This window comes from Balearica regulorum, chromosome 3 (assembly GCF_011004875.1).
Source record: "Balearica regulorum gibbericeps isolate bBalReg1 chromosome 3, bBalReg1.pri, whole genome shotgun sequence".
Lineage (NCBI taxonomy): Eukaryota > Metazoa > Chordata > Aves > Gruiformes > Gruidae > Balearica > Balearica regulorum.
The window spans coordinates 97,692,036-97,705,141 of NC_046186.1; the positions used below are offsets into that span (position 1 = coordinate 97,692,036).

General features: G+C 43.2%; 2 protein-coding genes across 4 annotated transcripts in view; one reads left to right on the forward strand and one right to left on the reverse strand.

Moving 5' to 3' along the window:
* Positions 1-2,841, forward strand: part of PREPL (prolyl endopeptidase like) — a 24,623-nt gene extending 21,782 nt beyond the window's left edge. The window contains exon 16 of one of the 3 annotated variants that reach the window (XM_075749106.1): positions 313-2,841. The gene's annotated coding sequence lies outside the window, so the exon portion shown is untranslated. Of the gene's footprint in view, positions 1-208 lie in introns of all 3 variants that reach the window. The other 2 variants (XM_075749102.1, XM_075749101.1) reach the window with 2 other exon arrangements.
* Positions 1-12,877, reverse strand: part of SLC3A1 (solute carrier family 3 member 1) — a 15,184-nt gene extending 2,307 nt beyond the window's left edge. Inside the window, exons 1-8 of the mRNA XM_075749114.1 lie at positions 12,320-12,877; positions 10,894-11,073; positions 9,778-9,932; positions 8,613-8,738; positions 5,206-5,325; positions 4,079-4,203; positions 2,678-2,876; positions 1,731-1,877 (exon numbers count right to left, since the gene is read on the reverse strand). Coding sequence (XP_075605229.1) covers positions 1,731-1,877; positions 2,678-2,876; positions 4,079-4,203; positions 5,206-5,325; positions 8,613-8,738; positions 9,778-9,932; positions 10,894-11,073; positions 12,320-12,746 — 1,479 coding nt within the window. The 5' untranslated portion in view covers positions 12,747-12,877. The remainder of the gene's footprint in view (positions 1-1,730; positions 1,878-2,677; positions 2,877-4,078; positions 4,204-5,205; positions 5,326-8,612; positions 8,739-9,777; positions 9,933-10,893; positions 11,074-12,319) is intronic.
* Between the last annotated feature and the right edge of the window lie 229 nt (positions 12,878-13,106).

The window sequence follows — 13,106 nt, forward strand, 5'->3', positions numbered from 1 at the left end:
TGTTTTCCATGAAAACTGTTTTTCATATAAAGGGCACTTTTCAATACAATCTGTCAGAACAGCAGCTCAACAAAAGAAATTGTCACTTTGCTTTGTGACGTTATAAATAACGGGTTTCTCCTTTTAGCATGTTCTGAAAAGCAGGGGAAAAAAAAAATCCTAAGTTTTCAACACTGGTAACACTCCCTTTCATCTTTACCTCTTTCAGCTTCTCCTGAAGTGTTTCAAATGCTGAGGCTAAAAAACTATACCCTGAGCAAATACTCTCCATCTTTCTAAGACACCCATTAATCAGGGATTCTTCCTCTCCAGGCTGAAAGAAGAGTGTTTTTGGGCCGTTACAAAGCCGTGAGCCACAGGGTGGCCACTAAAAGAGAGTAAACCCTGAGGAGCCAAGGGCAAGCCATTTTTCTGAAGAGCATCATTCTGTCAGCAGTAATCAGCAGCAGGAAGAAAATGCAGGAGGTATTCTGACCTAGGTGTTTCTCAGAGGAAATGAGATTCCCTTTTAAATCAGAGAATCACTACCTCACATCTGAATAAGACAAACCTGGCGATGATCCTGTGCTGCTTCAAGTACCTCTTCCCTTTGCTACAAAGATAGCCAACATCATTGGTAACATCATCAGAGGCTGCCTCCTTCCCTAATGGAGGCTTTCCACAGTGAAAACAGCATCTGCCATAGGCCCACGTTCTCATGGTACTCAAAGTGGTCATAAGAGGCAGAGCTGAGCTGTTCTCTCTGGGCTATGACCATTTCCAGTCATGCCCATACATCTTGGGCAATGAGACACAACAGAACACGGGTATGATCATAGAAGAGACAAGAAGTTACAGGGGCTGAACGTGAAAACTTTTAAGTCACACAGGTCAGCAGAGCATGAAAGGTACAGATGCTTTGTTTTAATCCCCTGACCTCGAATAAACTTAGTTCGTTAGATTACAGAAACTTTCAGAACACAAACATCCCGTCAGGCATTACTTGTAGCTCTGATCCAGTGAGTTAGACACCTGATTCCCAGGCTTAGGTACCTGAGGCCTGTATAGGAAGGGATTTAAGAGACAAATGAAAAAAGCCTTGCGTGACGAGCAAAAGCCACTTCTGATTGCCACTGGGCAACACTGAGCAGGGCTGGTCTGTACACCCACCCCTTTCTGAAGGCCCCTTCTTCAGAGCTTGGGCACATTGTAGAGGGCTGATGGCTTGGCCAGGTGCCTTTGCATAGAGCAAAGCAATCCGCAGGAGATGGTGACTGTAGCTACGGTCTTCTCATGAACTCTGACTTCCTTTAAATAGAAGCCAGGAAATAATGGACTTTGACATAGTAATTAGGGTACTTCTGTGGGAGCAAGGAGATAGCGACTCAGATGACCACAGTGCACCTCTCCTAACCACTAGCCCAGGCCCTGTGTTAGCGCTTGCTGCCCTTTCTGCTGAAGGAAAGCAAAGCAACGCTACTACAAACCACGCAAGACTGATCTGGCAGACGACAGAAATCTGGGACTGTGATGGCAGTCTTGCAGTTCAGACACGCATCAAGGCCTTGGTTCTGGTCTCTGGCCTGGCCATTTCTACATGCTGTCCAATGGCTTTGCCATGGGGAACACCGAAAAGCATCTAAACAGCGAGAAAGACTGTAGCTGATTAACTAAAGTTCTTGATTTTTTGGAAGTTCTGTTAGTCAGAACTAAACAATAACAAGATCAGAGTTTATACACTCTTTGCTTACGTTTTCTGAGGCAATGTTCTCCATGCCTATTTCTTCACCATAGTAAGTTACAGGAGTACCAGGGAGGGTTAAAAGCAGCATATTTATGACATTGACGTACTCCTTCCCAATCCGAGATGAAATCCGAGCAGCGTTAGGGCTTCCAACCTGAAGAAAACATCATTCTCTTAAACATACATTATAAAATTCCATACATACGTGGAATTGGTTAACTAATTTAACAAGGTAAAATTTTTCTTTCTCCTCCAGGCCTGCAAGGGCAATTATCTTGTTTATCTTGGTGCCAGTACAAACTTCTGACCCAAGTAATTTAGCACACAGATGCCCTGGTAGCAGCACATGAGACAGAACTGAGATCACAAATAACAACTCTCCGCAATTACAGTTCCCTCAGATTTCTGCCATTTTCTCTGCTGCTTGGTGGTGGCACTTGTTTTGAAGAGATCTCTTGCACATCCCAAACATGCTTTCTAGCAAAGACCAGCGAAGTTTTAAGTTAACTGCCCTTAGCTGCCTGCTCTGTTCTTCCCTGGCCCTGGAAGGTTTCCAGAATCCATTGCACTGAATCAGTTTATGGCCAAAGATAATTGTGTCAGTTTACGGCCAAAGATAACTGTACCACTCCCATCCTCACTGGTGGTTTAAGCCAATATCCCAAATGACGTTGGGGACATTGAGGGAGAGGCGTGATCGTAAATTCCCTTCTGTCACCCTTGCACGGGGAGTGTAACTGTTACCAGAGGGCAGGACAGCCAGTTGTCCAATGCCAACGACTGCAACTACAGCAGCTGAGAGTTTCACGTGGATACCTCCTATAGCTCAGCCATGGGCTCAGGCTGCTGATCTCTGAAATCAGTGTGTGTGTGGTGAGGTTTCTATCACCTATAGGTTCCTATGACCTATAGGATCCTATGAGCTTCTTATAAGAGTTGATCTAAAACTCTTACCACCCAGTTTGGCCATTTTCCTGCAGGCATGTTTTTCATCCACAAGTTGACAGCTTCAAAAATACTATTGCCAGATAGATTTTTCATGTTAATTAGGTTGAAGTTGAAGGGAAAATCTGCTTCTTGGATAAAAGTTGTTCCATAATACATCATTGTTGCTTCGATGTTGTCGTTTTCATCACCATCAGAACCCATAAACCTAGAAAGAAGTACACAAGTATTTTTTTGGCTCATTCTTGGTTTGCACAGAGCAGAATAAAGTTAGGAATGGTGTTGGACATACTTAGAAAATAGCACAGCATTAAAAATTATGTTCACTTCCCTCCTCCCCATCAAAAAAGATTAATACAGAGAATATTTTGTAAAGCCAACAAGGAGACATGGAGAAATATTTCTAAAAATATCAACAAAAAGCTGTAAGTATCTGACTGAAGTCTTATCTGAGTCCACATCCACACAACTCCATTGCAGCAATTTCCATGCTTTCCTTCACAGGACCTGTTGAACATGAGCTAGCAATGTACCCTTGCCCCAGAGAAGGATGACACTAGGAGAAGCGTTGCCAGCAGGTCAAGGGAGGTGATCCTTCCCCTCTAGTCAGCATTGGTGAGGCCACACCTGGAGTACAGGGTCCAGTTCTGGGCTCCCCAGTAGGAGGACACGGACATACTGGAGAGAGTCCAGCAAAAGGCCACTAAGACCATTAAGGGACTGGAGCATCTCTCCTATGAGGAGACGCTGAGAGAGGTGGGACTGGAGAACAGCAGTCTCAGGGAGGGAATCTCATCAGTGTATATAAATATCTGAAAGGTGGGTACAAAAACGACTGAGCCAAGTTCTTTTCAGTGGTGCCCAGTGCCAGGACCAGAGGCCATGGGCACAAATAGAAACACAGGAGATTCCCTATGAATGTTAGAAAACACTTTCTCACTGTGAGGGTGACTGGGCACTGGCACAGGTTGCCCAAGGAGGTTGTGGAATCTCCCTCCTTGGAGATGTTCAAAAGCCAGCTGGACACAGTCCTGAGCAACCAGCTCTAGGTGGCCCTGATGAGCAGGGGAGTTGGGCCGGATGACCTCCAGAGGTCATGCGTCCGACATGAACAGTACTACTAATACTGTACAATAAATCGGCCACAGGGCTGATTAATTACAGTCTCTGTGGTGAGAATGGTCGCCCATTCTGCTTACTTTTGTACAGTCTGCAGATAGAGCAGAGCTACCAGGGCCAATTCATTTCCTTTCTCTCACACGTGGGAGAAGAGGTAATACAGCCTATGCACCACTATTTGTGTTTGAGGAAGAAAACTGTTTGTGGCATATTATGTTACTAAAAGAAAACATTTTATTGCTAGCAAAAGGGTGACAAATATTAGGGAAAAATTCACTAGCTGTAATTTACCTGTATCGGCCAGGTTCACTGCTGAACTGATTCATGGTTTGACGGAAGCTACGGATGATATCATGCATACCAACTTGCGTAGTTGTGTAGTCATGGTAGAGCTGGGAATAGGCTGTGATAGTGTCCTTAAAGGAGGAGGCAGTGTTTCCCATTAGTTCACCAATATTTTACATCTCAGAACTCTCCAAATTCTTCCCATCCTTTCCTGAGACAATGCACCAATCCAGATAAATTTTAACTGAAATGAGTTTAGCATAGTAACACAGCGCAGATCTGAACTGCACCTGGGGACCTCTGAAGATACGATAGCAGAGGGTTGATTATTTTGGATCCCATCTTTCAAGAGGGAAGGTCCACCCGCAGCATTAACCGACTGAGCCCATCTGCAGCACCGAGCACAGCCGGTGCTGTGGCTACACACCAGGCTGGAAAGACTGACAACGTTGTTGTAACTTACAAAGGCAAGGAACGATACTTGTGGAGCTGACCAGTTTGATGGGATCCCCAGCTCCGCAGGGAAACAGCGTCTTAGTGCTGACACTATCTGGGAACGTCCCTGAGCTCGCTGCCTCAGCAAAAGCAAACACCATGAATAACAGGGTGCATGCTTCGCAATGTGTCTGGCCACCTCTCCCTGCGAATATGAGGGGGGGGGTGTTTTATTCCAATTCCTACTAGCAATGTCAGAGAAATACACGCTAGTGACTGCTGCAGGATCCCAGGCGAGCAAGAGCTCTGAGCTTACCTCCTGCAGTGGGCTCCCCAAAGATAACCAATCAACTACTAAAATCCTAAGACTGGTCTTTTAGAATATAAATTGGAAAGCAAATTATTTCAAACAGAAAATTCGAGGCGACTGTGTCGGAGCAGAAATACAAAGGGTCTATGGACAATTCTCCCACCCACAGTGGTGCTCCCTGCAGGTCTCTCACTGACCTACACCCTCGGCCCAGGGGCTTCTTCCTGGTGTGTGCTCCTTCTGTGGAGAGCCCAGGAGCCACCCGCCTTCAAAGGACACGACTGACTCAGTCTTCCGAAAGCCACGATTAAGGCCCAAGTGTAGAAACGTACACTCTCTTGCCACAGTGGGAAACACAGGAAAAAAAGAGACAGAACATATACGTTACTGGATTCTGGGACTTGTTCACTTGAGGCTCATCCCGTAGATGTGTTGCTTCTAAAAGAAATTTAACAGCGCTGAAGCTAAATCCATCGATTCCTTTGCCAAGCCAAAATTTGATAATATCCTAGACAAAGGTAAAAGTTGAGAATTCCAAGTGAGCCCATCCCATTCAAAGTAGCACATACTTAAAAAAAAATACCTACTAACAGGTTTAGTTAATATGTAACAATTTATTTTTTAATTTGTACTTCAAATTTTACTAGAAGTTAATCATGTTGATCTAAGGTCAAACTAAGATCTAAATAAAGTACATCTTACTATTTCATCCAGTTAAAAAAAAAAAAAAAAAAAAAAGACTGCTTTAACTTCTCTGATAATTCACGTGACCAAAGCCAGGGCACGCCTTGCTAAAAGCCGTTTCTAATCTCATCCATCAAAACAACTGGGCTCATGCTAAGCACTGTTGTTGTTGAACACCCATCATGGCTGCACATAATGAGAACACACTGATTCAAATATGCAAGAATATGTTGTTCTGCACAGACCTTGTGCCACCAATTTCATTTTATACAATAGAGCTCTTAAAATATTCGCTCTCTCTTATTTGACGGATGTGAAATTTATTTTATTTTCAGGCTTATTTGTTGATCTGCAGGAACATGAAAAATAATTATCCAAGTTAACTGCTGTTGATTTGTAATTTCACTATCAAATTCAGAGATTATTCACTATTAGTAAAATTATATTGTACTTCAGTAGCTGTTACATTACTGCAGTTTTAATTGCTGTAGTTTTAACAAAAAACTCTAAAGTTCAGTCACTCTTGAGTGGTTTCTGCAAATGTTCTTTTAGACCAGATACTTTTCTTCATCTAAGAACAAAAACTTTTTTTTTTTTTTTAAAAAAAAGACAGCTATTGAATTGCCTTTTTTTGAATGTATGAAGTACACTTGCCTGAATAGGGTGGAGTAGAACTAGTCCACACTCAGGCTTTACAGATTTTTGTTTGACAAATAAAGACTCCTCCTTAGTGAGTTGTACTTTCCTGTAGAGCCATTCTGAAAGCAGCAGCAGCTGCTTGGTGGCTATTCAATACTGAATCCACCAAAAATTAATTCATGCTTATGCATGTGCTCATCCCAAAAGCAACACCAGGTATCATCAGTGCAGATACCAAGCCCTGACGTGGTACTCACTGAGACCAATCTACTTTCATTTATGCAAGAAAACTACAACATAGCGGCTGCTAAGGTTCACTGCTCTTGCACGCCCTGTGGCAAAACCAAAGTCTTGAGCTTCTCTGGACAAGTCCATTTGCTTCCTGCTCAGTCATCCTAACATTCTGAAATAGGGTCTTGAATTAAAATACTAAAGAATAATCTTTGTCTAACATACTGGAGCGATTAATGATGTTCATAAGCATTTACCAAAGGTGGGTGGGTGTTATCAGGCCAAACTTACTAGTTTTCATTTCTTTGCATAGTAAATACAACATCTATTTGATACTGAAGCTTCAGTAATGTATCAGGTACCATTCAAAAAAATTAGCCGGGACCATTGAAAAGTACGTGCGATGCCAGGAAAAAAGGTGTGAGTGGAAAGACGTGGCATTAAGGGAAGTACCAAAATGTGGACAGGTTACTAGTGGAGTTCAAGGATCAGCCTCGAGAGCAGTCTCATTTCATGCTTTAGTTAACAAGTATGACCAAAAACATTTTGTTTCTTCATGCACACACAGTACCTGTGGCAAAGAGCGTGGCCCAAGAGAGACAGACCATCAGAGTAGAATTGGGCAGCTGTGAAGACTACCACCACAGAAATGCTCCAAAATTCAACAGTACAAAGTAGCAAACACTTAAGGACTAAATCAAAACACTTAAGGTAGCTGTACTACCTGATAGGGTATAACTTAAAGGGGGGGGGGAGAAAAATAAAAAAAGCAGGAATTGTCAGGCCCCCCATGTTTGGGCCCACTTCCCCGTATTTTAATGAATTCCACATTGTCCGCTGGGAGCCATGATGCAGACGGGCATAAGCTTTGACCAGAGCACCACCCTGCCTTGGTGAAGCACTCTCGCTGCGATGGCTGTTCACCTGTCCTCTCCCCTGTAAAGTCATCAGAGACGTAGACAGATCGAAACTCACTATCTCCCCCTTATCCGGAGACCAAGGCATTCCTTGTAATTCAAATCAGCATTGCCTGGCTTTCCTGAAAACGCAAACATCTCTTTGCTAAAACAAGGTGCCATTTCCACGTTCGACGGGCTAATTAACAGCTCCTTGTATCAGCAGAGATAAAAACTTGTCTCCACTTGAGTGATTCAGCTCTGTTTCAGCACAGGCTTCAGTGCAAGAGCGGCTTTACCTTCCACGTCAATCCTTCCATGAATTGTTGTCCTTGATACAACACTCAAACCCGCTAAGTGCCTTCATCCTTGGCTCTTGGAGACTAGAGCCGAAAGCAGTTAACCGCTTCCAGAGAGCGGTCACGTTGGGTTATTTGACTACTAGCACCAACTTCAAAGCAAGTAACAGCAATCTTAGGACACAGAGGGAGAAGAACCTATGCCACTGGACGAGATTCTGCCCAGACATCTTTTCTGTTAAATTTGTTTAATACTGGCCATCTGCATTTGAGAAAACCCTCAGGCTGGAAGCGCTGCCAGGAATAAGTAGCAGTTAAACAAAAGGATGGAGAGTCTCACTTCAGGGAAGACTGGAAAAGCGGACCAGTTTAACAAAAAGTTTAACAAAGGCTGAAGGGGGATGTTGTCAGAGCTGAAAAACAAATCAGCATAAACAAGGGTGGGAAAAGCTATTTCAGTTGAAGGACAGGTTTGGTTCGCGGAAAGCTAAGCATCAACAGTTTGCGAATAAGATTAGGCTGAAAAGTAAAGGGCTCCTGAAACATCAAAGCAAAGAAATTTTACAATAGCATTTAGCGGGAAGAGAAAGCGAAAGGGAGGTCCTTTTGAAGTGCAATAGCCTGCTCCAAAAACCCATCAAGATCTTGCCAGGCACTTGTGAGAGCAGGGGACTTAACCCTGATAAAAAAGCAATAGTCATACCCTCTTCAAATCCAGCTCTGCAACACCAGTTGCTGCCAGTACCTCCACTCAAGGACAATTTTATTTGTATTTTTTTGGTTGTTGTTGTTTGCTTGTTTGCTTTTAAATTAAGGCTTGAAGCAAAGTAGCTCTGATACTGGAAGCATTACAGCATAAAGCTTGAGTTTTGCTTATAAATTTAATGTTTGTCTAGACAACTTTTTGTTTCAATTGTTTACATACACTGTAATCCTTGAATTACTTCCAACTAGATTGTAAACTGTGGAGCACAAATAATCAGATAAATTAAGTGTAGAAATAGCTGCTCTGCTGTTGGCGCAGCAGCAGTGGGTTACATACTTACATGGATTTCTTGTTGGACAGCAGGGTTGCGAAAATTCAAGTCTGGCTGTTCTTTCCCGAACTGATGAAAATAACACTGCTTTCTCACGTCGTCAAACTGCCAGCTGGAATTCCCAAAGACACTCACCTGCATGTATAAGGGAGGGGGATAATCAGAACTCCTAATTTAACAAACAATTACTCCTATGCATACTTTAAGATGTGGTGCATTACAAACGTAAAGTACAAAATGCCTAATCAATGGACTAAATTGAGTAGATTTGGGTACTTATGTTTTACTTTTCCTTCTTCTGCTGGTCGCTCTCCCTTTAGTCATGCTTCACCACGGGTATTTCTTGTTCAATGTTCTGTTTCATTCTGTGCTGGGTTTTTTTGTTTGTGGGGGGTTTTTTATGTAGACTTTCACTGGGAATTATTCAGAATAGAGGGGAAAGCTTATTAAAAATAGCTTTAGTTAACTTAGAGCTTTCTGCAATTTGGTATTATCCCTTTGAAGCATCAACAACAGTCAGCATGTTAAAATGTTAACTTAAGATGTTAACCATCTCTGTCATAAAAGATTCCAAAAGCTAAGATAGCTCTTAAGACCCTAAGTTTAGGGAGAAATTACACTAGTCGGTACAAAATATTAATTCCACCTGGAGTTTTTAGAACATACTAGTTCCTACTCATGCACCCATCAGTTCAAATTTCAAATAAATATATTTTAAATAGGCAACGCACTTTGTGGTCTGATCACCTTCCAGAAAAAGGAAAAAACCAACACTACATCATTTTGCTTCCCTCCCCACCAAGTATGACTTCAGAGGAGCTGGAACGAAGTTCCTAGAGCAGAGTACCCAGACACAGATGGGGGCACCTGGTGAACAACCTCTGAACAACTCGTGCACAACTGTCCCTTTCTTTAGCTTGTTTAATGAGTGAAGATTTAACACTGAGGTAAAGAAACAAAAGTCACTTTTTAAATTCTGTTTGAAGATGGAACTCCTCCTCGCTGTGCTGGTTTAAATCTTAACCTGCCCTAGCTCACTTCATAACATCAGTTCGTATCTCTCAACAGTCATTTATAACCCGGTGTACAGCTGGGTAATTACATTACAGCTGCTTTTGCTATGTGGCAGCCTACATCCAGCTTGGGATTTGCAGGTGTCCCTTCCCGTGTTTACCCAGTTGTTTGGAGGAGTGACCGAACCAGCCGCCTGCGTGCAGTTCTGCCAGATGTAGTAGTCCGTGTACTTCCCAGTCTGATTGCGACTCAGCTGAAACCATCGGTGTTTGTCACTTGTGTGGTTTGGTATTAAATCCATTATCACCTTCAGCCCTTAAAAAAAAAATCAAACCATAAAAAACCCCCAAACATTAAATTTAGCCTTTTAAGATAAAGTTCACATTTTTTCTAAATGCAGTATCAGGAGTGTTGGGGCTTCGTCCATCCCAGAGGTCTGGCAAAAAAGAGAAGCAAAAAAACCCCACAAAAAGCCCCAGACTACCAACACAGTTCAGACTAATGAGAGTCTGCAACTAGCTGCAACACATCTTGCTGGTACTGTTCCCCCCAGCCCCTTGCTGGGGAGGGAAAGAAGGGGGAAGGAAAAAAAAAAAAATCAGAACAGATTTCTGCTGTTATGAACCACTTCCACTAACTCCGTCTTCAACATCTGTCTCCCACCTCCCAGGTGGGAAAGGCACTTCACCAGTCTAGCATCAGGGAACGCACATTCTTCCTCACACTTCCTAAGCACTAGACATTTTTTTGAAATCCCAAGTGTTTTGGGGACTGGCAAACCATTTTCCATTCAGCCCAACAGCTGCAAGGGGAAGCACCTGAGCAAACATTTGGTCTGAGGCATAAACGCACCAACCAAGGATGCAATCGCAGGCAGGAAGCCTATGTTCCCCCCCCCCATCCCTGTAATTGTTTTCCTGCTTTTTTTCAGAAAGCAGCCATCAGTCATAAAATTCAGTCACAAACAACTGCATCTCAGCCTTGACCCCCAGGCTACCGATGCCCATACCACATGCACCAGGGAGCACGGACATACGCCAGCTCACCACCCACAAACATCCTCGGAGAGGACCGTGCCTACAGAGGACATACACAGCCTGACACCATTGCCGTACCTCCCCGCGCCTTCCCTTCACCGGCATCTCCATCTGCTTCTGCTCAACTGCCAGATACACAACTGAAATCTCAGCTCATAACCTAGTGCTACAAGGGGCACGCTGTATAATGCGTGAACATCTTTTTTAATAGAGTTATTTTGCTCGGAGTTACAGCTTACCTCTGTCGTGTATGGCTGCAAGCAGATTCTCAAAATCGCTCATTGATCCAAACATGGGATCAATATCATAGAAGTCTTCAGCTCCATACCCAAGGTCTTTTAATGGGGACTTATACAAAGAGGTGATCCAGATGGTTTTTATATTCAAATACGTGATATGGTCCAGTTTTTCTTGGATACCTGTTTAAAAGAAAATGGCATGGTCTGTTTAGAAAAGACAAAATATTTCTGTTGAAGTAAGTTTGCCCTGGGCTGTCAGTCAAAGATGGTACACACGCCCCTTGGACACAGAGCCATCCTGTTTTCACTGATCTCAGGCAGCAGGGCAATCTTGACATTTCTGCAGGGATAGCATAAGATTGCAGAACAGAAACCATTCAAAGCCACTTTTATAAGGAAGATAAAGCAGGAATTAAAAAAAAAATCAGACTAAAGCAAGTTTCTACTCTGTATTCTAAAAATATTTACAATTTCATTTAACAAATTTAGCACTCGCTCCTGAAAACAAACTCCTGTGTTTTACTAAAACACAGCAACAGCATTACTTTCCCATTTCAAAGAACAACAATTAATCCTCAGACCACCTAAAGGGAAGCACAATTTTAATGCAAAGATGCCAAGCTTTCCCTGCCGTCAGGGAAAAACTCTTATGGGGGTTTTCCTGTTATTTTCTTTAATGACACCTCACTCCAGCCTCCCCCAGTATCTTCAAACCCAAAACTCTCCTTGTCTTCCTGACATGTTACTACTGGCGTGCAACTACAGACACAGTTTCTTTTCTTCACTTGCCAGTAGAGTATATTATAGCTATTACTTCTTGTTTAGAAGTTTATTGTCTGTTATGGTGTTGAGCCTTCCCCTTCTGAAACTTCAGTCTCAGCTAAGCTACCAATACCTGGCATTGCCTCTTAGTATCAGGTATTAGTATTCTATATAATATATAGAATATATTATATAGATATAATATATCAGTATTCTCAACCACCCAGACCACGAACAAAACACCCAGACCATGAACAAAACAAGAAGTAACACATCTTTCTCCTCTTTGTCACTCTTCCAGCCAACCTAATATGACAAAGTGCTCGATACCACCTGTCCTGACCGAGCTCAGTTTCGTGGAGGTATTTTACTCGGGTGGCAGTTGCGCTGCTGCTCGCTCTCACCCCCACCTCTAAACATCCGTTCTGACGCCAGGCTTAGATTTAACAACTTGAGCAAGAAGCTCCTAGATCTATTAATGACAACGTGAATTGCCATTAATGATTAGTCAGACAACTTTTATTCCTCTTTCCAGTACGGTGGCTTTTTCTATCAGGAGATTTCTCTCCTTTTTTAAGCGTATAAGCGTACGCGCACACGTATGTACGCACGCAGACTACTTCCACACAGCTTTGCACATACCAAAGAACGGAAGTTCACCCACCTTTCAGATCCCCGTTCCCATCCTTGTTGCTGTCCTTGAAGGAACGAGGATAGATCTGATAGATAGGACTAGCCTGCCACCAGTCAAGGCACTTTGGAGACAGGGCAATAATTGCAATCGTAGCGCACACAAGCACGACGGCAGCGGCGATTATGAGCCAGAAGAGAATCTCCCTGGTGACTCTGTACCGGGCTTGGCTGGAGAACTTCAGCAAGACTTCCTTCGGCATCCCCGCGTAGGGCTTCATCACCGGCTCTTCCATAGCTGCTGGGTCCGCATCAACAATGCACGTTTTTGGCATTTCTTCTTGGCTACTGGTGTCAGTCACCTTGTCATCAAAAGCCTCATTTTGAACAAATCCGTTGTTCTCCACACCTCCCTTCTCGCTCAGCTCCATAGGTAAGCTTTTAGCTTCCTCCTCGACCATTTTACTTCATACGTCTTGTCCTGGAGACTCCGGCCACAGCAAAGGAGTGTTGCCAACACACCTTTGTTCAGTGAAATGAGAAACAGCATAATTAGCATCTAGGTTTATAAGCAATCCTGACCAACTGGGCAAAGTTCAAAAGACAAAGAGGGCAAAGTGCTCCTGCCCTTCTGCCTAACAGGCATCTTCAGCAAGATAACAAGACACTAGAAGAAAGCACAGCCTCCCGCTCCTACCAGCCAAGCCGAGTTACATTTACTGTTGCGCTCTCAGGTACGCCAAACTTCTCTTCCTTTTGACGGCAGGGGAAAATTTTGGGCTTTTTACCAGTAAAAGATTTAGTAAATTCACAGCTTTCCA